General features: G+C 43.5%; 1 protein-coding gene across 2 annotated transcripts; it reads left to right on the forward strand.

Moving 5' to 3' along the window:
• The first annotated feature begins 593 nt into the window (after positions 1–593).
• On the forward strand, positions 594–25,503 carry CDV3 (CDV3 homolog). Of its 2 annotated transcripts, none has more exons than XM_056520644.1 (5): positions 594–933; positions 14,546–14,622; positions 20,834–20,973; positions 21,255–21,417; positions 22,418–25,503. In XM_056520644.1, exons 1-5 carry the CDS (start codon positions 712–714, stop codon positions 22,542–22,544), a joined length of 729 nt encoding a protein of 242 aa, XP_056376619.1. In that variant the 5' UTR covers positions 594–711; the 3' UTR covers positions 22,545–25,503. The 2 variants fall into 2 exon arrangements, with proteins under 2 accessions (XP_056376619.1, XP_056376620.1); XM_056520645.1 differs by lacking the exon at positions 594–933 and adding an exon at positions 12,019–12,039.
• Positions 25,504–25,959: the final 456 nt, after the last annotated feature.

A 25,959-nucleotide genomic window follows, 5' to 3' on the forward strand; every position in this document is an offset into this window, starting at 1 on the left:
TGACGTCGCGCACGACGCGCTCTCCACATAAGCAGCTGGGCTCCAGGAAAGGCGCCTGCGCAAAAGAAAGAAAACTACACAGGTTAGTCTGTCTCACAGGACAGAAAAAAAAATCACTGTCCTGTAGATGGACGGACATTATATAGACACTTGGGGAGGTGCCTTTTTACTTTTCATTAAAAAATTCCTGTGTCCTATTGGCTCACGAAGGGGCAGGAAACCCCGTTTGTGCTGCTGAGGGACGACAGGGAAAGACTATTTGCCTCAATGTTCTGCAGTTCCCTATCCAAATGACTAAAGACATCAGCAGACATATCTGCACCCCTTTACCAACTTTCAATACAGCGGCATTAAGCCAGGAACCGTAACAATATAAATAAAGTTATTGAAGAAAAAAAAAAAAGAAATAATCCCAACCCAAGTGGCCAGACACGTTCCATGTTGAGTAAGTACGGGCAGAAAGGAGGACGATACCACTCAATGCCAAAGAGGGGGAAGTTGAGACCCACGTGATCTTGTAGACCTATACGCACAGCTAGGGATAACTTGTTCCACCCCCTATGAATGAGCGCAGGATCGTTCGTTCCCGGGTGTGGGCAGCGCTTCCGGCCTCACCGCTCCACTCAGTCAGTTGGTGTGACCGGTGCGTGTAGCGCGCAGTCTCCGCCGTCACAGACCCTCTTACCGTCGCGTGTGCTAGGTGTCGCCAGCATGGCCGAGCCCGAGGAGAGGAGCCTGGACGACTTCTTCGCCAAAAGAGATAAGAAAAAGAAGAAAGAAAAGGGAGGTTCTGGCGGCCCGGCCGGCGGCAAGGGGGCAGCGAGGACGGCGGAGGGGGGACAGTCATCGCTCTCGTCACTGAGCGGAGCGGCCAAGGGCCCCAAGAAGGAGAAGTCTTACAAGAGTGAGTCGCAGGACCCGCAGCAGGAGAAGGTGGGCGCCCTCAGCTGGCTCTGTCACTACACGTGTGGGTTATTAGCGTGGATGTCATCGCCATGTTCGGCACCACCTGATGTCACTGTGGAGCGACAGCGTAGGGAAAGTTCTAGGCAGCAGTAGAATATGGCTCCGGATGTGATGTGCTCGTATAGGGGACGTCAGGGCTCAGCTACCTGTTGATGGCAGCTGCGTGTGACATGATTGCAGAATAGGGGGCACATCTGCCGCATCACTTACTGTTCAGTATTAATCCCCCACATCCTAGGCAAGGGCTGATGCTTCTTCCCAAGCAAGGGTGCCTCCAGCTGTTGCAAAACTACAACTATCAGCATGCCCGGACAGCCGAAGGCTGTCCGGGCATGCTGATAATTGTAGTTTTGCAACAGCTGGAGGCACCCTTGCTTGGGAAGCACTGCCATAGTTGCAAATACCATGACATCCTGTTGCTGTCAGTGCCACATGTTTAAGAAAAAAAAAATAGACATGCACTTTTTTTTTAGGGTGCATTCACACCACAATTTGGACATATGGCAGCCGGATCTGACAGAGAATTTAAAAACCTGCCTCTGCCCTATCCCCATTCATTGCAATTAACCGGGCGGAGTCAGGGTAGTCGCTCTAGTTGGCTCATTTTTTTTGGACCATATCCGTTTTTGTTGCCAGACTGAAACCGCAGCAGACAGTTTTCAGTTTGGCAACAAAAAACGGATCCAAAAATAAGCCAACTAGGCTCTGTCTGTGACTCCGGCTAATTGAATGAGGTGTGGCTGGGATATGGCACCAGTGAGATCAGTCTGCCGTACACCAAATGTGAACGCAGCCTTGGGCTACGCTTAATCGTTGGAATTTCCATGCGGAATTCTACATAGGGTTACCCGGGGCAGCAGAGTCCCATTGTATTCAATGGGATTCTGCTGCTCTGTGCACACGGTGGAATTTCCTTGCCAGATGTTTCTGGCGTTGAAATTCAGATTTCCGTGTCCACAGAAAGAATGGACCTGTCCATTCTTTCTGTGGACTGCACGGAATGCATTGCCATGCAGACATTCCGACATGTGAACATAGCCTTACAGTGTTTCCAACTGTTATAACATTGTAAGGTTCAGGCGCAAGAATCTAAACAAGAGCAGCTTTTAGAAAATGAAATGTGAGCAGCTGAACTCTTGGGGGGCACCACTTTATTGCGAGTGATGGAGGCCCAGAGGCACCACCTTTATTGCGAGTGATGGAGACTGAGGCACCACCTTTATAGCAAGTGATGGAGGCCTAGAAGCACCACTATATAGCGTGTGATGGAGGCTGAGGTACCGCCTTTATAGCGAGTGATGGAGGCCCAGAGGCACCGCCTTTATAGCGAGTGATGGAGGCCCAGAGGCACCGCCTTTATAGCGAGTGATGGAGGCCCAGAGGCACCGCCTTTATAGCGAGTGATGGAGGCCCAGAGGCACCGCCTTTATAGCGAGTGATGGAGGCCCAGAGGCACCGCCTTTATAGCGAGTGATGGAGGCCCAGAGGCACCGCCTTTATAGCGAGTGATGGAGGCCCAGAGGCACCGCCTTTATAGCGAGTGATGGAGGCCCAGAGGCACCGCCTTTATAGCGAGTGATGGAGGCCCAGAGGCACCGCCTTTATAGCGAGTGATGGAGGCCCAGAGGCACCGCCTTTATAGCGAGTGATGGTGGCCCAGAGGCACCGCCTTTATAGCGAGTGATGGTGGCCCAGAGGCACCGCCTTTATAGCGAGTGATGGTGGCCCAGAGGCACCGCCTTTATAGCGAGTGATGGTGGCCCAGAGGCACCGCCTTTATAGCGAGTGATGGAGGCCCAGAGGCACCGCCTTTATAGCGAGTGATGGTGGCCCAGAGGCACCACTTGCTTTAGTGCATGCTACTTTAGTGAGCATTTGCTGCTTACCCCTCTGAGGTGCCACAATTTGCATACAGTATAGGGGACATTTGTTAATGTTGCCGTTTTTTTTCTGACTGAATTTGTAGCAACTATTTTGGCTGTTGAGCGCCAAATTTACTATAAAGGTGCACGCCCTTAATAAACATGGCACCTTTTGATTTTTTCCTCAGCTTTTGCTGGCTCTAGCCACAATGAAAAGCTTGCCTTGATATGGAATGAATTTGTTGCTTGTTTAAGGTCAATGTGCCCTTTTGCTAAAAGGCGCAAATATCCTCCACTGCTTCAGAAAACGGCCACAGCTGGATTTCAGTCAGTTGTAGAAAAGGGCTTATATGAAAACGGTGCAAAGGCGCATTCACCCTAAAGATGCACTATTTTGCCGCCACAAAAACTGCATAAACTCAATAGTAAATTACCCCCTATAGCAGTGTTTCCCAACCAGGGTGCCTCCAGCTGTGGCAAAACTAAAACTACCAGCATGCCTGGACAGCCTTTGGTTGTCCAGGCATGCTGGGATTTTTGTTTTGCCACAGCTGGAGGCACCCTGGTTGGGAAACACTGCCCTATATGCTTGTAATAAGTCATGTGAGTAAGACACTGCAAGTTCAGTAAAAGGACTTATCCTATCTGAGTTCGGCAGACACCTTGGCCTTATAGTGGGTCCTGTGCAAGTGGTGTCAAATAGCAGAGTTGCTGATAAGTCTCACCAGTGTAGACCAATTTATCTTGGGCCTTTTTTTTTTTTTTTTTTTTTTTTTTTAGAATAGTCAGATTTCCAGTAAATATGGGCGGTGGTCTGAGATTAAACTGAGATAATTTTCAGTGAACTTTGAAGAGTATCCGAAGGAGTAATATTTTTGTATAACTGTGCTTGAGTACATGGTAAAAGGAAACTCTTATACTCCCCTTCCCAGCTTTTTCCATTCTCATGGAGCCTTGGTCCCACTGTATGACAAGTTTGGGGTCCACATCATATCCTCTTGATCTTCCCTGTGCTATTTAATTCCCTCTTTACTGCCCTCTGTGCAAATTCATCACCCCCTCTTTACCATGCCCTGTGCCATTTCATTACCTCTTTATTACCTGTGCCACTTCATAAAGAGGGGGGGGGGTGATGAATTTACACAGAGGGTAATGAAGGGAGAATGAAATGGCACAGGGGGGATAAAGGGGAAATGTGACACGGTCTAAGGGGGGGGGGATAATTTGGCACAAGGCACAGGGGGAATAAAATGGCACAGGGTATAAAAAGGGATGAAATGGTACAGGGGGGGGATAAGGGGGACATTAAATGGGACTGGGAGATTCTACTGTAATATTGCTTTTTATTGCAGGGGTGTGGAATTTTAATTTGAAAAAAAAAAAAAACTACTTGTCCACAGGGCTAAAATGGACCAAATCTACTTGTCCCTCATGACGATCCACTTGACCTGGGCAATTTTCTCTTTTACGCTTTTTTTTCCTCCTCACCCTATGTCATAAATAGCTACTACAATACCATTTAATTGATCCATAACATATGCTCCGAAACAAAAACAAAAAAATATTGGTGAAGTGAAATTGAAATCGTAGGAAGGTATGTTAAAGTTAATTTTTTGTTTTTGCAGCCCAGGCAACGTTATTTGTAGTACAGTATAGATTTCTAGCGCCGGTGGCCCGCAACTCATAGGAGGATGAGCAGAGCAGCACTTGTGCTCTGATAATTCATTGGAGGATGAAAGAAAAGCAGAACAGCGCTCGCGGGTCACATATGATTAGTTCCCCAATGTGGGTACAGCACGCTTCGGCGGATAATTCACTGATTCAAGGGGGGGGGGGGGAGGGGCCCAACCGGTATTGCGGTATGGGCAAAATTCATATTGTGCAGGGAAAATTTTTTGGTATGAACCGGTATACCGCCCAGCACTAATGTGGGGTATGCTGTGTGTTGCATTCCACAGATCAGCTATTGATGGTTTATCCTGAAGGTAAGCAGTCAGTCATTAGCCCAGAAAACCCCTTTAGGGTCTCTATTCACACATACAGTATCCTGCGCATATTTAATGATACTTATCGTGTCTCGGCCACAGCCCTTCCTTTGGCTGCCTTGCTGCTGCATGATGTATTCTATTGGGACTACCCTTGTTATAAGATTTCCCTGAGCAGCCTGAGGGCAGGTCCAGAGGTACGAATGTGACGTTACCTGGAGAGGTTCCTTTAGATACCTATTTGGCACCTGTAACTGGTTTGTAGGAAAGTGTATGAACTGTATATAACGTATATACTCGACTATAAGCAGTTTTTCAGCACGATTTTTCGTGCTGAAAACGCCCCCCTCGGCTTATATTTGAGTGAACTCTCCGCCTGTCAATCCCTTCATCAGTGTTCTTCAACCTGCAGACCTCCAGAAGTTGCAAAACTACAACTCCCAGCAAGCCTGGACAGCCAACGGCGGTCCCGGCATGCTGGGTGTTGTAGTTTTGAAACCTCTGGAGGTCCACAGGTTGAAGACCACTGCGGCCTTTGTCGTCATCCAGAACCCCCCCCTTTTGTTTTGTACTCACCTCTCCTCGGCAGGTAGTTAGGGTGAGCTGGCCCGGCCATCTGGGGGCCTCTTCTCCGGTGTAGTGACGTTGCCTTGATGACGACGCACAGGGACGTACATGTGCAACGTCCTTGTGCGTCGTTGTCAAGGCAATGTCACTACTCCGGGCATGGGGCTGAAAAGAGGCCCCCCCCCCCTGTGAAAATGGACAGCCCGGAACGACTAACCATCCCCACCGGACGGTCCCTGCAGCATAGATGGCCCGGACCAGTTCACCCTAATGTCCCGCCGAGGGGAGGTGAGTACAAAACAAAAGGGGGCTGGATGATGACAAAAGCCGCAGTGGTCTTTAACCTCCAGATCTCCAGAGTTCGATGGCTGTCCGGGCATGCTGGGAGTTGTAGTTTTGCAACATCTGGAGGTCCGCAGGTTGAAGACCACTGATGAAGGCCTTGACGGGGGGGGGGGGGGGGTCTGGATGATGACCGGGGGTCTGGATGATGTATTTCCCACCCTAGGCTTATAGTCGAGTCAATAACTTTTCCCGGGTTTTAGGGGTAAAATTAGGGGCCTCGGCTTATATTCGGGTCGGCTTATACTTGAGTATATATGGTAACAGTAATACCCCATATTGCACATACAGAATGCTGCCACTTTTTTTTTATTTTTATAAACTGTACAGCGAGCACACGTGACCGTTTGATCCAGAGGGAGGGAGGGACTGCCCCGTGGGGGGAGGTTTTAGTCTAAAGTTAGGCAGTGACCAATTCTAGCAGTGTGGCACTACCTTTTTTGACAAGGTTGAATAGAACCTTTTAGCCCCGATGCTTTGTAGTCCCTAGCGTTCTCCCCACTCTGTGTAGGGATGCATTGAGCCTGTTGTACAAGTTTTTCCTGCATACATCGGAGACCACTATCAGTTGCATATAAAAAATTGAATGCGATCACTGGTTATGCTGCTCTCTATTTTAATATTTTTTTATTAACCTTATTTATTTTTAAGTATTTTTGGTGGTTTTCTATTTTTTCCATGCTATTATCTATATTTTAAAATAATTTAAAACTTGATAGTTCCTGTTCTGTACAGATCACTTTCTAGCAGTGCCCTCCTTATGCTCGAGTATTGTAAATGACAACATCGAGAACAGAAATTCACACAATAGCTGTTGCTCACAGATCAGCCACCCTCTCGCTGTAGAATGACCCCAGCAAAGTTCACAGTACACCCAGACACCTTTCCCTTTCACGTGAATGGGAAAGCTTCAGTTTATTGTCCATATCCGTGGGGCCTGCTGTAAAGTGTAGATGTAAATGCACTTCACAGCTCAGGCTGCCTCTAATGTACAAAAAAGTCAAGTAAAAAAAAATTCCAGAAAATATAAACAGATAAGAAAAAAATGCTTCAGTATCTCTCTAATCAGGAAATAAGTTTGAGGATACATTCCCTTTAACCCTTTAAGGACACAGCCAATTTCCTTTGTGTGTTAACTTTTTTTTTTTTTATCCTCTTCTGAGAGCCATAACTCTATTTTTCCATCTACAGAGCCATAAGAGGGCTTGTTTGTTTTAATTCTTTAACCCCTTCCCACAAATGGACATATCAGCTGAGAGGACGGGGGGGGGGGGCGGGACACACATCTCTTACCTTCTTCCCTGCCGCCCGATCTGTGCTCCAGGCTTGTGTTCAGCTTTGCCAGGCTGGAGCAATGGAGCACCGAAAACACTGATAAATACTCTCCTGTGGAGAAGCATTGATCAGTGTATGCAATCTAGAGATTATATGGGTATAGTCCCTTATGGGGACTAAAAAATTGTAAAAATTAAATTAAAAGTGAAAAAATATGCATTAGCCCCTTCCCTAATAAGTTTAACCCCTTAATGACGCAGGAGGTAAATGGCGGTGGTACTTAACTCACCAGGACATATATTTACGTCCTATACATGACCGCAAGCATCGGCACGATGCTCGAGTCATGCGGGCAGGTCACGGCTGCTAATAGCAGCCAGGAACCCGCCGGTAATGGCTTACATCCGCGATCGCGCATTAAACCCTCAGGTGACGTGATCAATACAGATCATGGCATTTGCAGCGCTGCAATCAGTAAAATGGATGATCGGATCACCCAAAGCACTGCTGCGGAGATCCGATAATCCAGAACGGCAAACGGAGGTCCCCTCACCTGCCGTCTCCCGGCGTCTTCTGCTCTGGTCTGAGATTGAGCAGACCAGAGCAGAGGGTGACCGATAGCACTAAGTACTATGCCCTATGCATAGCACTGAACAGTATTAGCAATCAAATGATTGCTATAAATAGTCTCCTATGGGGACTATTAAAGTGTAACTATAAAAGTAAAAACAATTTGAAAAATCCCCTCCCTCAATAAAAATGTAAATTGTCCCATTTTCCCCATTTCACCCCCAAAAAGTGTAAAAAAATAAAAACATATTTGGTATCGCCGCGTGCGTAAATATCCGAACTATTAAAATATAATGTTAATGATTCCGTATGGTGAGCGTAAAAAGTCCAAAATCACTGCTTTTTTTTACATTTTATTCCAAAAAATTGATAAGATATACACAAAAAATGAGCCCTCATACCGCCGCTTATACGGAAAAATTTAAAAGATATAGGTCTTCAAAATAGAGGGATTTTAAACGCACTAATTTGGTTAAAAAATTTGCTTTTATGTGCAACAGTCATAGAAAAGTATGTAATCATGGGTGTCCTTTTAATCATATTGACCCAAAGAAAAAAAGAACACATGTCATTTTTACCATAAATTGTACAGCGTGAAAACGAAACCTTCCAAAATTTGCAAAGTTGCAGTTTTCTTTTTAATTTCCCCACACAAATAGTACTTTTGTTGGTTGCGCCATACATTTTATGGTAAAGTGAGTGATGGCATTACAACGGACAACTGGTCATGTAAAAAACAAGCCCTCATACTAGTCTGTGGATGAAAATATTAGTTGTGATTTTTTTTGAAGGTGAGGAGGAAAAACGGAAACTTTTAAAATAAAAATAGGAGTCCTTAAGGCCAAAATGGGATGAGTCCTTAAGGGGTTAAATCACCCCATTTTTTCAAATAAAATGTGAAAAAAATGAATACCTAAACATGTGGTATTGCCGCTTTCGTGAATGTCCGAACTATTAAAATATGTTAAACAGTACAGTCAAAGGCACAAGCATAAAAAAGTACAGAAATGCGTATTTTTGGTCACTTCATATACTAGAAAAAAAAATGAATAAAATGCGATCAAAAGGTACCATCAGAATAAAGATGGTTAAAAAAATGAGCCCTCCTACATCTCTTTATGTGGAAAAATAAAGTTATAGGGTCGGATGACAATTTTAAACATACTAAAATAAAACCTACATAAACTTGGAAGCCCCCAAAATTTACAAAATGGCAGTTATTTTTTTTTTCCAATTTTGCCCCACAAAAATATATTTTTTTTTCCTGGTTTTGCCGTAGATTGTGTGGTGAAATGATTAAAGGTATACAAAGGAAGTGTGATTTTTAGAAGGTAAAGTGCATAAATGAAAAAATGGCCTGGGAGGGAAGGGGTTAAAGACACCAGGGGCAGAGAGCCATCCCCACCACAATGAATGTACATAGTAATGAAAAGGCAATAAACAAGTATATTAACATGTAGAAAAGGTGAGGTAAAAAGGATCATGGTGGTTGTTTCATCACCAAAGTAAACAAAATGAAACAACCACCTTTAGAGGGATGACACTTCCCCCACCCAGGAACCCCCAGGCCCTTGTTTCTTGCGCAAACCAATTGCACTTTTTAATGACACCTTTCATTTTAAAAAAAAATTGCGCGGGGGGAAATGAAAAAGAAAACAGGAATTTTGCAACCTTTGGGGGTTTTGTATTTTTTAGATGCTCAGTGGAGGTACTGGGAGTTGGATCCACGGAAAGTGTTGAAGTATGAAAGTGGAATGATTCATTCCCTATAGCAACCACTTCTGTTTTTGTTCAGAGGCCCTTTCAGAAAATGGGAGCAGTAAACTGAAGGCTGCCAATCTTGCATGCTCTACTTTTAATACATCTGCAGTCAAAAGCTGTAATGTAGTGTGAAGGGATAAGCTGGGATAGTTGTACCCCCCTCTGAACATGTACTCATTCTAATTTTCTAAATATAAAAATGTAAATGAAATGCTGTAGGCATATTATAGTTCTCATCCTTGCTTAGAATTTTAAGTATATACACATTAGTGGCAACCCAGTGAACATCATCAAGAAATATGCGTGCCAATGCTTTCACCATGCTGGTCCTGGGGCATAGCTTAAACGCTTGTCATGGAGGCGATCTATTCTTAGCCCAAGTCTATTAATGAGAGCTTGTTTAAGATCCGAGACAACTTTTTATTTGGCCTGAAAAAACACCACGGATGCAGTTTTTGTGGTATTTTCTTCAAAATTAGTTTGTTTTTAGTGGGTGGCTTATTCCTCGCATTTATCGTGAGTCATGTGATTCTTTCAGACTTTATATTGAACTATACATACATGATTTTTTGGGTGTTTTGGATCAACCTATATAGGTCATTGCGAGGAAATGATATGCTGCCATTTAAAAAAAAAAAAAACTACCACTTAAGGTAGTTATGGTGTTGAATGTTTTCATATTGACTCCCAGCTATATGGTTCACATATACAATATGACTACTTTATGTTTGCATAATAAAATTTGAGTTTTTACTTTTGGAAGACACCAGAGGGCTTCAAAGTTCTGCAGCAATTTTCAAATTTTTCACAAAATTTTCAAACTCAGTATTTTTCAGTGACCAGTTCAGTTTTGAAGTGGATTTGAAGGGCCAGCATATTAGAAATACCCCACAAATGACCCCATTATAAAAACTGCACCCCCCAAAGTATTCAAAATGCCATTCAGTCAGCGTTTTAACCCTTTAGGTGTTTCACAGGAATAGCAGCAAAGTGAAGGAGAAAATTCACCATCTTCATTTTTTACACTCGCATGTTCTTGTAGAGCCAATTTTTGAATTTTTGCAAGGGGTAAAAGGAGAAATTTTTTACTTGTATTTGAAACCCAATTTCTCTCGAGTAAGCACATACCTCATATGTCTATGTAAAGTGTTCAGCGGGCGCAGTAGAGGGCTCAGAAGGGAAGGAGCGACAAATGGTTTTTGGGGGGCATGTCACATTTAGGAAGCCCCTATGGTGTCAGAACAGCAAAAAAAAAAAACACATGGCATACCATTTTGGAAACTAGACCCCTCGGGGAACATAAGGGGTAATGTGAACCTTAATACCCCACAGGTGATTCACGACTTTTGCATATGTAAAAAAAATGCTTGTTTTCCCAAAAAATTTACATTTTTAAAAAGGTTAATAGCAGAAAATACCCCCCAAAATTTGAAGCCCAATTTCTCCCGATTCAGAAAACACCCCATATGGAGGGGAAAAGTGCTCTGCTGGCGCACTACAGGTCTCAGAAGAGGAGTAGTCACATTTGGCTTTTTGAAAGCAAATTTTGCTCTGGGGGCATTCCGCATTTAGGAAGCCCCTATGGTGCCAGGTTAGCAAAAAAAAACACATGGCATACCATTTTGGAAACTAGACCCCTCGGGGAATGTAACAAGGGGTTAAGTGAACCTTTATACCCCACAGGTGTTTCATTTTTTACCTAAAATGCTTGTTTTCCCAAAAATTTTACATTTTTTAAAAGGGTAAAAGCAGAAAATACCCCCCAAAATTTGTAACACAATTTCTCCAGAGTACGGCGATACCCCATATGGGACCCTAAACTGTTGCCTTGAAATACGACAGGGCTCCAAAGTGAGAGCGCCATGCGCATTTGAGGCCTAAATTTGGGACTTGCATAGGGGTATTCTACGCCAGTGATTCCCAAACAGGGTGCCTCCAGACGTTTACATTTTTATTGGGATGGGGAGGGGGGCTGTGTAGGGGTATGTGTATATGTAGTGTTTTTACTTTTTATTTTATTTTGTTGTAGTGTAGTGTTTTTAGGGTACAGTCTCACGGGCGGGGGTTCACAGTAGTTTCTCACTGGCAGTTTGAGCTGCGGCAGAAAATTTGCCGCAGCTCAAACTTGCAGCCGGATACTTACTGTAATCCTCCGCCCATGTGAGTGTACCCTGTATGTTCACATTGGGGGGGAACATCCACTCGTTGCAAAACTACAACTCCCAGCATGTGCTGACAGACTGTACATGCTGAGAGTTTTAGTTTTGCAACAGCTGTAGGCACACTGGTTGTGTATCACTGAGTTTGTGTCCTAACTCAGTGTTTCACAACCAGTGTGCCTTCAGCTGTTGCAAAACTACAACTCTCAGCAGTCACCGACAGCCAACGGGCATGCTGGGAGTTGTAGTTATGCAACCAGCAGATGCACCACTACAACTCCCACCATGCACTTTAGCTGTTTGTGCAAGCTGGGAGTTGTAGTTATAAAACAGCTGAAGGTACACTTTTCCATAGAAAAAATGTGCCTCCAGCTGTTGCAAAACTATAAGTCCCAGCATGCCCATAAGGGAATGCTGGGAGTTGTGTTGGTCTGCCTCCTGCTGTTGCATAACTACAGCTCCCATCATGCCCTTTTTGCATGCTGGGAGCTGTTGCTAAGCAACAGCAGGAGGCTGTCACTCATCTCCAACTGCTGATCCACGCCGCTTCAGGTCAGTCCCTTGCCGCCGACGCTCCTGGGGCCCCGATCCCAACATTGACGCCGGGGATCGTGGTCCCAGCTGCAGGGGTCCTCTTCCCGCACCCAATCACGTCCTCCGGAAGAGGGGTGGAGCAGGTTGCGGGAGTGACACCCGCAGCAGGTGCCCTGATTGGTCAGCTGGTAAACCGGCCGACGAATCGGCATTCGTCAGGTGGCACCAGTGCCACCTCACCCCTGCTGGCTATGGCTGTTCGGGGCCGTCAGACTGCCCCGAACAGCCTGTAATTCCGGGTCACTGGAGACCCGATTGACCCGGAATCCGCCGCAGATCGCTGGGCTGAATTGTCCAGCGATCTGCGGCCATCGCCGACATGAGGGAGCATCATGACCCCCCTGGGCGATATGCCGCGATGTCTGCTGAACGATTTCAGCAGGCATCGGGCACCGGCTCCCCTCCGGCTAGCGGCGGGGGGCCGGGATTTGACAGGACGTACTCAAACGTCCTGCGTCCTTAAGGACTCAGAAAAGGGGCCGTTTGAGAGCGTCCTTAAGGGGTTAAACAACAATAAAGACGTGGTCTCAAATGGCTGGAGGTGCTCAACCCCAAATGCAGTTATGCATATATACCTGGGGGAGCAGATCCTGCGCCTGGTTGTCTGTTGCTAATGGCAATCCCCAGCATAAAATGCATACAATGGAGGATGCCTGCAACAGACTACAAGTTCCACAATGGCATCCTACACCTGTTAGATGGTTTGAATGTGTAACAATTAGAATAATACATTACAGGAATTTAGGTGCACTACTGTGGTAGATTTATACAATGACATTGGCTATCCCTCAACACTGATGTTAAAATATGAAGGACATACCTGAGCCCGCACACCAACACCAAGGTTTCTCAAGTGGCACGGGACCTAACACTAACATACCTGTGCCGTATGGGCAATACCAGGGGCCAGTGGACAATTGCAGCAGCATTAGGCCGACTCACAGCTGCATTAGGCCTCCTCCCAGGTACCCTCCAGTGTGGCTGAGCAAACATACAATGGGAGGAGGGAGGCAGACTATAAGCCCCACCCAAGTTGGCTGATATGTTGCCGGCCTCACAGGTGGACCTTAATGCTGCCTATAATAGTGATAGTGACCACAGGTTTTCCTTTTTTCACTTGTTTTTTCCTCCTTACCTTCTAAAAAAAAAACATTACTTGGTTTTACACCTACAGACCCATATGAGGGCTTGCTTTTTGCCCCATCTATTTTACTTTGTAATGACATCAATAATTTCACTACAAAATCTACAGCGAAACCAGAAATTTTGGGGGGGCATTTTGTAACATTTGGGGGCTTTCATTTCTACGCAGTTTGGGGGCTTCCGTTTCTACACCTTATCTTTAATCTGTAGGTTTATATAGGTTTGATTTTGTTTTACTTCTGTTATAAAAAAAAAAAAAAAATTTTATGTAAGAAAATTAGGTTAAAAATTTCATCTTCTGACCACTAACTTTTCTTTTTCCATATACGGGGATATGAGAGCTAATTTTTTGCGCCGTGATCTGAAGTTTTTATCAGTACCATTTTTGTTTTGATTGGACTTTTTGATCGTTTTTTTTATACATTTTTTTTAAATTATTTTAGGGTAAACAAAGTGACCAAAAATACGCAATTTTGGATGTTGTTTTTTTTTTTTTTTTTTACATGTACGCCATTGGCTGTGTGGTTTCATTAACCTTCTATTTTTATAGTTCGGACATTTACGCACGCGGCGATAACACATGTTTTAATTGAATTTGGGAAGGGGGTGGTGATTTAAACTTTTAACAAGGAAGGGGTTAATGTGTGTTTTTAACCTTTTTTATTTATTTATTTTTTTTTGTCCCCTTAGGGGACTTTTAGGAGGAATCATTAGATTCCTTATACAGATCAATGTGGTTCCATAGAACTACATTGATCTGTGTGCTCTGCGCTTGATTAATAAAGCCTGGTCCTGCCGCCGTGGAAGCAGAGGTAAGCCTTCCTGCTATCTCAGAAGTGGATGTCCCCCACGGTCACGCTGCAGGGGGGGCGATCCACTACACCACCAGGGACCAGTTAAAGGTACCCTTAGATTCAGATTTTACAGCAGCGATCTAAAGGGTTAATGGTAAGCTGCAGCGATCGCTGGGGGCCGTCCGGTATGGCGTGGGCTCGAGTCGGGAGCCCGCGCCGTACCTGCTTAACACGGTTTTTAAGGGGTTAAAGGTTCTCATCTGAAACAAGAATGTAGAGAATGTTAGTGCCTGTTATGTGTAGGTTTGAGTAGTCTTTGGGTTCCTTATGCAGTCCAATGGTAGCACTACAACATCTTTTGGGCACAAGACAAGGATGCTAGGTCCTAGTACTGCAGTTTTCTCTGGGCAAGGGTCCCAGACATTGGACTCCTGACAAGCGTAATATGTCATATATATGTGACATAGCTAAAGTAGATGTTTTTAGCCTTTTTTTTCCATGTTAATGTTTCTCCTCTTTAATCTTAGGAAGATGATGAATGGAAAGAATTTGAACAGAAAGAAGTTGACTACAGTGGCCTAAGGATTCAGTCATTGCAAATGAGGTAACATCTTACTAATATTTACTTTTATTAACCCAAATGGAAGTGAATCCTCTTCTGTAGAGCTTTTAGGATTTAAAGGTTACATATTCATGCAGGTGGAATCATTAGATTCCTCATACAGATCAATGTAGTTCTATTGAATTCCACTTATCTGTGTGATCTGTGCTTAATTACATTAATACAGATCCATGGCAGCCATGGATGAAGAGGTAAGCCCTCCGGCTACCTCCACAGTGGATCACCCGCAATTCCCCACCCACCACCCCGCGCGATTGCACTGCGAGGGGCGATCCACCCCACTAGACCACCAGGAATGGTTAAAAGGCCCCCAGCTACTGAAATTAGCCCGGGGCTGCTGGGTATGGAGCGGGACGCCGCCATATTAAAATCGCAAGTTTGACTGTCTGTCCGAAGCAGGGCTAAATGCATGCGGGAGATCGGATTTCCACATCTCTGTTTAGAATGAACAGAATACAGGGAGTGGAGCTGTGATGTTTCTCTCGTACACAGGCTGTTCATTATGCCTGAGTGTGTGACTGGGGAATGAATAGGCGTAATCCACTAGTGGCGAGGTGACTATTTCAGGATGCCACACACCCTGATGACTAGATAACCCTAATTAGCATATGATGCAGAAAAGCTTAAAAACGGGCAGGAGGATATACGGACATGATAGAAAGCATTATTGTAAGGCTTCTTTCACAGTAAAAAATTACTCAGTTTTAAAGATTAATATTTTGTGGCAGAAGATAGTAACGGGTGAAATAGTTCATGCACTATTTCTCCCGTTACTATCTTCCATCACAAAATAATGGCCGTTATTAATAACTGGTTAAAACGGCTAATAGAAAAATCCCATAGACTAAAATGGGATTTTCTAACGGCTGTATAGGATTTTGTAACTGCCGTTTTACAGCTGATTTTCAGACTGAACTTCCAACGGATCTTTAAAATGGACTAAGTTTGTAATGTGAAAGGGGTCTAAGATGTAGAATGTGCTGCTGGTGGTTATATAGGGTAAAGCATGACTGGTTGCCTTTAACCTGCTGAGGACACAGGATGTACCTATACGCCCTGGATGCCTTGTATTTGGCACACCAGGAAGTACATCTTAAGTCCTGAATCCTGTTCTGGCTATAAAGAGAGTGCAGGAGCTGTGCTTGCTTTATAGACTTCTTTCAGCAGCCGGGGACCCGCCAGTAATGGTCGATATCCGCAGTCACACTGATATACCCTTCAGATGTTATGATTAATACCAATCAATTCAAAGTAATTGGAATTCCCTTCCTTTCCCAAGCAAGTTGTCTAGACCACATTTACATGCCTAAATGAGTTGCTGCCATGTAATTGACTAGTTGTGTTAACAAGCAGTTTAACAGGTATACCTAGTAAAGTGGCCAGGCAGTGTTGTGTCCTACACTATAGTGTATTCTGTATAATACCACTACAATTTTCCAAAGTAACTAGTAGAAAAACCCTGAAGATTTATAGTCTGCAAGGAATGCTGAGAGCTTAAGCACAATAATGAATGAAGAAATTAAATATTGCTGATACGAGTTCATTTGCACACATTTTATTAAATGCAAACTTTCAGTATGCCCCAATGGGCGTTTACAAGACAGGCCAAACGGTCAGTCTGATCTTGAGTACCGGTCACCAAACTAAACTTTTAACTGGTTAACGACCATGGACGTCTATACTCATCCATGTGCCTTTAACCGGATATGACGCGGGCTCCCGACTCGAGCCCGCGTCATACCGGCCGGCCCTCAGCAGATTCTTGTAGCTGGGGGCCGGCATTAAAGGAATGTACAGCGCAGATTTTTCTATTTCATCCTGCCTGGGCTGAAAAAAGACAAAACAAACTTTCACTTACCTCCAAATGTTGCCCCAGAGCTCCGCAACAGCTGATCGGTCAGCCGAGCTGTTTACTTCCTACTTCCTTTAGCCCGGTACGTCACACCGCGTTTCAGCCTATCACTGGCCGAGGCGGGACATCACTGCGGCCGGTGATAGGCTGAAGCGCCGTGTGACATACTGGGCTAAAGGAAGTCGGAAGCAGACATCCCGGCTGACCGATCAGCTGTTGAAGAGCTTCGGGGCAACATATGGAGGGAAGTGAAAGTTTGTTTTGTGTTTTTTTTTTTTTTTTTTTTGTAGCCCAAGCAGGATGAAATAGAAAGTCTGCGCTGGACATCTCCTTTAACCCCTTAAGGATGCAGGGCGTATGCATACGCCCCCGTTTCAGAGTCCTCCCCGGGCAGGGACCGGACCGGGATGCCTGCTGATATCGTTCAGCAGGCATCCCCGCATATCGCCCAGGGAGGTCCTTAGGTCGGCGATCGCCGCAAATCGCGCGTCAATTCAGACGTGCGATTTGCGGTTATTCCGGGTCAATTGGATCTCTGGTGACCCTGAAAAAAAGGGTGAATGGGGCTGTCCGATACAGCCCCATTCAACCTTACCCTGCAGGAGTGAGGCACAGGTGCCGCCTCACGATCACGTGGTTGATCGGTCGGAACGACCGATCAGTCACGGACCTGCTGGGGACAGCAGGGGTCTGTGGGGGTCTGGCGGGGGTCCCCTCTGGTGTGGTGGCGGTGACCGGAGCAGCAGGATCTGCTGCAGCAGTGGTGGCATCCCGGGGCAGGATACACAGCAGGAGGTAAGGCCTCTTCACTTCCTGCTGTTGCTTAGCAACAACTCTTGGCATGCAAAAGCCAAAGGGCATGCTGGGAGTTGTAGTTTTGCAACTGCTGTAGTTCCAACTACAACTCCCTGCATGCCCTTTGCTAGTCTGTGTATGCTGGGGGATGTAGTTATGCAACAGCTGGAGGCACTTTTTTTTTTTTTCTATGAAAGTGTGCAGCCAGCTGTTGTATAACTACAACTCCCAGCATGCTCAGACTACCAAAGGCTATGCTGGGAGTTGTAGCAGTGTGCCTCCAGCTGTTGCAAAACTACAACTCTCAGCATGCCCTTCGGCTGTCAATGCATGCTGATTGTTGCAGTTTTGCAACAGCTGGAGACACATTGGTTGTGAAACAGAGTTTGCTACTTAACTCAGTGTTTTGCAACCATTGTGCCTCCAGCTGTTGCAAAAATACAACTCCCAGCATGCATTGAGACTGTACATGCTGGGAATTCTAGTTTTGCAACGGCTGGAGGCACACTGGTTGCGAAACACTGAGTTAAGAAACTCTGTTTCCCAACCAATGTGCCCCCAGCTGTTGCATAACAACTCCCAGCATGTATGGTCTGTCAATGCATGCTTGGCATTGTAGTTTTGCAACAGCTGGAGGATTGCCCCCCCAATGTTCACATTCACACGGGCAGGTTAACAGCGGGTTCTGCTGCAAGCTTGAGATGCAGCAAATTTTCTGCAAAATAAAAAGTAAAACACTACATACCCCTACACAGTCCTAACCCCCCCCCCCCCCCCCCCCACCTTTCAATAAAAAAAAATCTTGTACGGCACTGTTTCCAAACAACAACTCACAGTATTGCCGCAGGCACTGACTGTCAAGGCATGCCGGGAGTTTTGCAACAGCGTGAGACACCCTGTTTGGGAAACACTGCCGTAGGGTATTTTTGTGGCGGATTCAAATCCCCAATTTAGTCCTCAAACGCGCATGGCGCTCTCTCACTTCGGAGCCCTGTTGTATTTCAAGGAAACAGTTTAGGGCCACATATGGGGTATTTCCGTACTCGGGAGAAATTGCGTTACAAATTTTGGGGGGCTTTTTCTCCTTTTACCCCTTATGAAAAGGTAAAGTTGAGGTCTACACCAGCGTGTTAGTGGAAAAAAAAATTTTTACACTAACATGCTGGTGTTGCCCCATACTTTTAATTTTCACAAGCGGTAAAAGGGAAAAAACTAAACTAAATTTGTAACGCAATTTCTCCTGAGTACGGAAATACCCCATATGCGGGCTTAAAATGCTCTGCGGGTGCACAAAATCCCATTTGTTGCTCCTTCCCCTCTGAGCCCTCTACTTTTCTACTTTTGGGGGGCTTTTTCTTCTTTTACCCCTTGTAAAATTTCAAAAACTGGGTCTACAAGAGCATGCAAGTTTAAAAAATGTAAATTTTGAATTTTCTCCTTTACCTTTTACCTTTAGATATTCCTGTGAAACACCTAAAGGGTTAACACACTTTCTGAATATCATTTTGCATACTTTGGGGGTGCAGTTTTTATAAATGGGGTCATTTATGGGGTATTTCTAATAAGACGACCCCTCAAATACACTTCAAAACTGAACTGGTCCCTGAAAAATTCAGATTTTGAAAATTTTGTAGAAAATTACTGCTATATTTGAAGCCCTCTGATGTCTTCCAAAAGTAAAAACATGTCAACTTTATGATGCAAATATAAAGTAGACATATTGTATTTGTGAATCAATATATAATTTATTTGCAATATCCATTTTCCTTACAAGCAGAGTTTCAAAGTTAGAAAAATGCTAACTTTTCTAAATTTTCATGAAATTTGGGAATTTTTCACCAAGAAAGGATGCATGTAACGATGATGATTTACCACTATGTTAAAGTAGAATATGTCATGAAAAAACAATCTCGGAATCAGAATAATCGGTAAAAGCATCCCAGAGTTATTAATGCATAAAGTGACAGTGGTCAGAATTGCAAAAAAGGGCTGAGTCCTTAAGGTGAAAAAGGGCTCAGTCCTTAAGGGGTTAATAGCCGACATGCCTCCGGCTATTAACCCTTTAGATCGCTTCTATTAAAGCTGACAGTGGCGTCTAAAGGTGCCTGTATCCCATCCCTGGGGGTCCAGTGGGGTGGATCGCCCCCCTGCAGCACGATCGCGGTGGGGCAATCCACTGAGGAGGTAGCCTGAGGGCTTACCTCTTCTTCCATGCTGGCTCCGGCGCTCAGAATGACAAAGCCTGGCAGGACCAGGCTTTATCAATCGAGCGCAGAGCACACAGATCAATGTGGTTTTATAGAACCACATTCATCTGTATGAGGAATCAAATGATTCCTCCTAAAAGTCCCCTAAGGGGACAAAGTGTGAGAAAAAAAAGTTTAAAAACACACATTAACCCCTTCATTATTAAAAGTTTAAATCGCCCCCCTTTTCCCAAATTCCATATAAAAAATATATAAACATAATAAAAATGAACATATGTGGTATCTCCGCATGCGTAAATGTCCGCACTATAAAAATATATCAAATTAAACCGCACGGTCAATGGCATACGCGCCAAAAAATTTCCAAAGTCCAAAAAGCTTATTTTTGGTCACTTTTTATACCTTAAAAAGCGATCAGAAAGTCAGATCAAAACAAAAATGGTACCGATTAAAACTTCAGATCACTGCGCAAAATATGAGCCCTCATGCTACCCCCATATGTGGAAAATTTAAAAAGAGGACAATTTTAAATGTATACATTTTCGTGCATGTGGTTATGATTTTTTCCAAAAGTAGGACAAAATCAAACCTATATAAGTAGAGTATCATTTTAATCATATGGACCTACAGAATAAAGAGGTTTAATTTTTACCGATAAATGTACTACGTAGAAACGGAAGCCCCCAAAAGTTACAAAATTGTGGGGGGTTTTTTCTTCAATTTTGTTGCACAATTATTTTTTTTGCCTGCTTTGCCGTAGATTTTTGAGTAAAATGACTGTCATTAAAGTAGAATTGGTGGCGCAAAAAATAAGCCATCATATGGTTTTTTATTTGCAAAATTGAAAGGGTTATGATTTTTAAAAGGTAAAGAGGAAAAAACGAAAGTGCACAAACAGAAACGCTTGGTCCTTAAGGGGTTAATATATTGTTCCTTATGTAATTAGAAGACACTTTGCTAGTCACTTGCTGTTAAATGTTTTTAATGTGGTTGGAAAAACAGCCACTAGGGGGCTCTGTCCTTTTCCCTGCCACAAGTCAAACAGTTAGTTTGGTCTCCTCCCGGCCTGGCAGGAGACCAAATGTGTGTGCGGGGCATGGTTGGGGCTCAGCTCTCACAGGCTTCAGTGAGGTTGCATCGGTTGGGGAACGTCCACTTCTCCTGCTGGGAGCTCACACAATGTGAACAAGGGAAAGGTATCATACAAAGTATTTAAAGCTCGGACATTTTTTTTAAGGCAGGAGGGGTGTTAGGGGTAGTTTGTTTATGGTTTATTTAGTGACAGGTACTCTTTAATGTCCTCTGCTTAATGATGCTTCTTCTGTATTTCTGCTTGTAGCAATGAAAAGGATGATGACGACAATGATAAAAAGGAAGACCAGGGGGCTGATTGGGAAGAGGCTGGAGGCTATGGCTCAGACAAGACCTCGGGTCCCTGGAATAAAAGTGCTCCCCCTCCTCAAGCTCCTATAAGTGTTGGTAAGACAACTTTGTAGGCATAACATTTTTAACGTGTGGGTGGGGGGGGGGGTTAAAATGTATTGTACCACAGGAATAAGTACAGATGTGAATAAAGGAGTAACAAATAGCAACCATTCTGATTCCAGCTTTTTTTTTTTTTTTTTATATACTGATGATTTACTAATGGCATCTGCTCATGTCTGCTCGTGTTCCAGTATATTTTGGTCTGGTCCTGGTATATGTTTGGTTTTGAATAACCCTTTTCCTTTTTTATTTTATTTATTTTTTTCTTCTCTCAGTTACAGAAGCTCCGGAGCCTGCAGCGCCATCTGGTGTATATAGACCCCCTGCTGCCCGAATGTCTTCTGCTCCAACACGAAAACCACAAGGTCCCCCAGAAATTTATAGTGATACTCAGTTCCCATCTCTACAATCCACTGCCAAGCATATAGAATCCCGCAGGCAAGTAGAAAAGTGTGCCTCTTCTACCATGCAATTTTTGCATAAAATGGCCTTTGTTTTGGGGAATACAACTGCATACTGACAGAATATTACTGTGGCATGACAACCTTCATAAGGAGAACCACTAGTAATAGTGTATTCATGCATTATACAGCAAGTTTAGCATAAGTACTCAACCTACAATAGCCTCCTGATAAATACACAAAATATTGGGGCAAAAGTACCTCAATTTTATAACGAAAGACTTAAACACATAGGACATTAAAAAACCACATGGTGGGGGAACACTTCAATTTCATGGATATATACATACTTATAAAAAATATGCAATCTACTGCAAATTCCACCACATTGACCACGGTTACAAAGTACTACAGGGGATATAGACAAATAAAAATTATAACTTCATAAATATAGGCAAAAACAATCAAGAATATTTAAAGTGCAAGTGCACTACAAACATATCGCAGTACAAATAGAAAATCTATAAAGTGTAAGTGCACTACAGATTTATTACGTAAAGTGGCAATAAAGATCCAATGAGCCCAGTAAAGTGCTGATCGAGATTAAAAAAAAATAGCTCCAAACAAAAGTCACCGGTGATTACCAACCAAGGTGCTTGGTGCAGCAATCGTCGAGGTGTTCCCCGACCTGACATTGCTGCAGGAAGCTCGGCAAAACTCATCAGAGTAGTGAGGGGAGGGTACAAAGGGGACCTTATATATATGAAAAATTCTATTCAATAGAATAGAAATTGGGTGGGGCCAAACTATCTGGTGCTATGAGTGCCATTCCCCCTCTTCCACCGCTGCCCAATCACCTGACAGGAGTTAGATTCCATTTTTCCATATCTCTGCAGTTGACTACATGGGGGGGCGCGATTTGTCAGCTGGATGTTTTGCACCTATGTAAAAATTAACAATCTGCTAAGATAATGTTCTGTTTGTCCTCCATCCACATATAAATCCTTGACCATTGTCATTTTTGTTATAAAAACTAGGGATAGAGAAATGGAGAAGACATTCGAAATTGTAAAGCATAAAAACCGCGCCAGGGAGGAAACTGGAAAGAATCAGGCTGTTCAACTTCAGTTAGACAACCAGTACGCAGTTCTTGGTGAACAATAAAGCTGCAAAAACATTTACCACAATCTTTATAAACTTGCCCATAAGGAAAACAAACTACAGCTGTTGTACTTGAGATCATCGGAACTGTCTGAACTTCTCCGCTCAGCGATGGATGAAACAGATGACTGGATCCTCCAACGTTCCAAATTTAACACTTTCCTTATTTCTCTTGCTACGTCCCCTTTACCCCCCCCCCCCCCCCTCCCCTTTGCTTTTTTTTTCTTTGAATATGGAAACACACAAGGCTATGAGAATTGAACAAGATTTCCTGTTGTAAACATTACACATAAGTGGAGAGTGAAAAAGCAGTTTTTGGAGGTTATTAAAATCTTTTTTTCCGCTGAGCCCTCACAAAGGTTGACTACCTCAAAAACGACCGTTTTGCCATGCCCATAGTAGACATCATGTGGATGGCCATTTTTACACACAACCAGAGATTGTATACTTCATATAAGTGTATTTGGACAAGGAGTGGAGGGAGTAGAATCCCCCTTCCTCTGTTTAGGTACACCTACTAAGATGAGATCACTTCACCTTTATACATTGTCTGCTTTGTGTCCATCAGTTAAGTGACCTTAAAGGCATTTAGTGTTAGACCATGTAGTGGCTTCTTTATAGTTTTCATTAGATGGGTAATTGATACACAGGTTTTCATAGAATCTAGTGCAAAGCTGTAGTTTGTTGCCTTTTTTAGAGGGTAAAGTGTGTACCAAAAGCAAGGAATTAAAAAGAAATCCACCTACCAGACATTTGGGAAATCACATGATAAATATTACTGCCATATTTTGGCCTTTTTCTCTTTAGTACGTTTATGAAGCTCCAATATGTAGGTTCCCCCTCTAGTGTCCTCCCATAGCACTACCACATGTACATCTACAATGTTACAATCTGCAGAATTATCTGCATAGTGGCTACAAGTCAGTTGCAGCGTGCCATGCTTCAATAGCTAGCTCAAGTATTCCTGTGCAAAGTATAGAACTTGTCAAGTGTAAAACTTCTAAATACTTGAAATGTGTTCAGGATGGTCAGTTTGCTCATTGTGTGATTTGGTCGTTTTTTTTTTTTTTTTATATATAAATTCTTCTTCCCTGTTTAACATTGGACAAGATCTTGAACTGACTGTGCTGTGGGTATTTTTACTTAAAAGGATTGTCAGCTTTAAAATATTTGGTGTTCTTGTTACATACAGTGCCATTATAAAGACTGGGGGGAAACATGTAGGGATTGGGGTTATAATGTGCACCTGGCAGCAGCAGAACAGGGGTGTAAATGAGCAAATGGCTATATAATGCTTTTAATGAGGATTCCAGTTACATATATTTATAGTTTTTTTGATATCTTCATTCCTTTGCCAAGATATTAAGCCTTTTTTGTTATGCAGATAAGGCTCTAGTGCCCAGGAGTAGTCTCCTGGCCGGCCAGTCCAGTCCATGTCCTCCTCTTCTCCTCCCCTGGTCTGCTTTCATCCACCTTTCCGGTTTGACAGTCATTGGTCAGTCATTGATTTGACTTGAGCCTCTTTTGCTTAATAACTCAAAGGTTTATATATCTGCTGGAAAGGACTATGGGAAAAAAATTGTTTGCCTGGAATACTGATGACTATCTTTCTTACACCACTGTTTTCCTGCTAACAGGTCCACTTTACTAGCCTAAATGTTTCTTGCTATGCCAAATGCAAATGGTTTGTAAGCAGCCATGGTAAAGGGTTTCTCCAGGACTAAAAACAGCTGCTTAAAATACAGTACCAGACCGCTCATCAGATTGTAGGCTATGCAACTCTGTTCCATTGAAGTGAATGGGGCCAAGTTGTAACACCACACACAGCCTGAGGACAGGTGTGGTGCTGTTTTTGGAAGAATTAAGCGGTTTTTCTATTCCTTGATAACCCCTTTTTAAGGTTTGGTTGTAGACCTCATTGGTCCCACTACCACGGTTGACCCCCTTTGTCATATCTTTTTCTGGTTCAGATCACTTTTACTGATGTTACTAGGCAATATTAGTAATTACATCCCTGTACATAGTCCGAAAAGATCATTTGGACAAGTTGTAATTCACATTACAGGTCAGTCTTCAACTAGACTTAATCTCCACCCTGTTGCCATATGGGAAGCTAAATCTTGGTGTTGGTAGCAATTTTATTTAAAGCAACTCTTTTTCTAGTGAGCTTTTTAACAATGGGAATTCTGTATCCTTTTGTAGAATGCTCTATTGTAAAACTGTGAATGAGATGATCCATTAGATTAATATTGTACTTCCCGTTGTTTTTCTTGCTCCAGGTTTTGCCATGTGGCTGGAGGTAGTGTTGGGTATTTTCTAATCTTATTAAAGGGGTACTCCGTGCTGTTTTTTGTGCTGTGGGGGGGGGGTCGGCCGCACCCCTCGTGATGTCATGGTCACGCCCCTCAATGCAAGTATATTGGAGGGGACGTGAAGACCGTCACGCCACCTCCCATAGACTTGCATTGGGGGAGCATGACCATGTCACGAGGGGGCGTGGCCGACCCCCACAGCACGAAAACAGTGTACGGAACATTTAGTTCTGAATGCTGGCCAGTGGAGTACCCCTTTAATTTCTCCCCCAGTTCTGTTTCCAAAAGGTTTCATTTGTGCAAGAAGTAAAAGTAGGGACACAGCATAATGTATGGTCACTTTTCAGAATTATTGCCAACAAACATTAGCTCTTTAATGCAAGGATATAATTTATATAAAAAAGGAAGCTGAAAGCGCTATTTATGTGGAATGTGTGAAAGACTTCAAGTTTCATTTCCTATGGTATACTTCAAACAAAAATCTTTTTTTTTTTTTTCTTAAATCTAATTCTGGTTCCATTTTAGACAAATTGTTACAAAAGTGAAGCTATAGGTTTTTATCTTGCTTTGTGATGGGTAATTGGACTGTCCATAGCATCATGGGCATGGACTGGGCAAATATGATCTAAATAAAAACTATGATTGAATTATCTAATTCTCGTGTCTGATTAAAAACAAAATGCCGAATGTGTGGCCATTTTTGCATATAGTGTGGATAAAGACCTTGTAAAAAAGCTGGCTAAAAGACCTGTGTGCACCTACCCAAATAAGCCAGAGGTGCATCACCTTATAGCTACTTACATTGGAGTAGTGCTGCCATACATTCCACCAATGGACCTTAGTAATACTGTGTATGGCATCTTACAAAGCACCTAAATAATCCAAGGGTATATTTACACATGGCAGATTTTTGGATACTGTTCTGTTTATCTTTTTTTACCTTTTTTTACGGTGTTGCTACCTAAAACACAGAAGTGGACTTCTGCATGATATTTAGGGGGGGGGGGGGGTATCAAAACCTGTGTAATAGAGTGGTGCAGTTGCCCATAGCAACAAATCAGTGCGCTTTTTTTATTTATTTTAATAAAACCTCTGGGCACCAGTGT

The sequence above is a fragment of the Hyla sarda genome, chromosome 5 (assembly GCF_029499605.1).
Source record: "Hyla sarda isolate aHylSar1 chromosome 5, aHylSar1.hap1, whole genome shotgun sequence".
NCBI classification, from domain to species: domain Eukaryota; kingdom Metazoa; phylum Chordata; class Amphibia; order Anura; family Hylidae; genus Hyla; species Hyla sarda.

Bases quoted from the DNA above. Each gene is read 5' to 3' on its own strand.
- CDV3 (XM_056520644.1), top strand. From the start codon at position 712: ATGGCCGAGCCCGAGGAGAGGAGCCTGGACGACTTCTTCGCCAAAAGA. The intron at 934-14,545 runs GTGGGCGCCCTC...CTTTAATCTTAG, and splicing joins AGGACCCGCAGCAGGAGAAG to GAAGATGATGAATGGAAAGA. The intron at 14,623-20,833 runs GTAACATCTTAC...TTCTGCTTGTAG, and splicing joins ATTCAGTCATTGCAAATGAG to CAATGAAAAGGATGATGACG.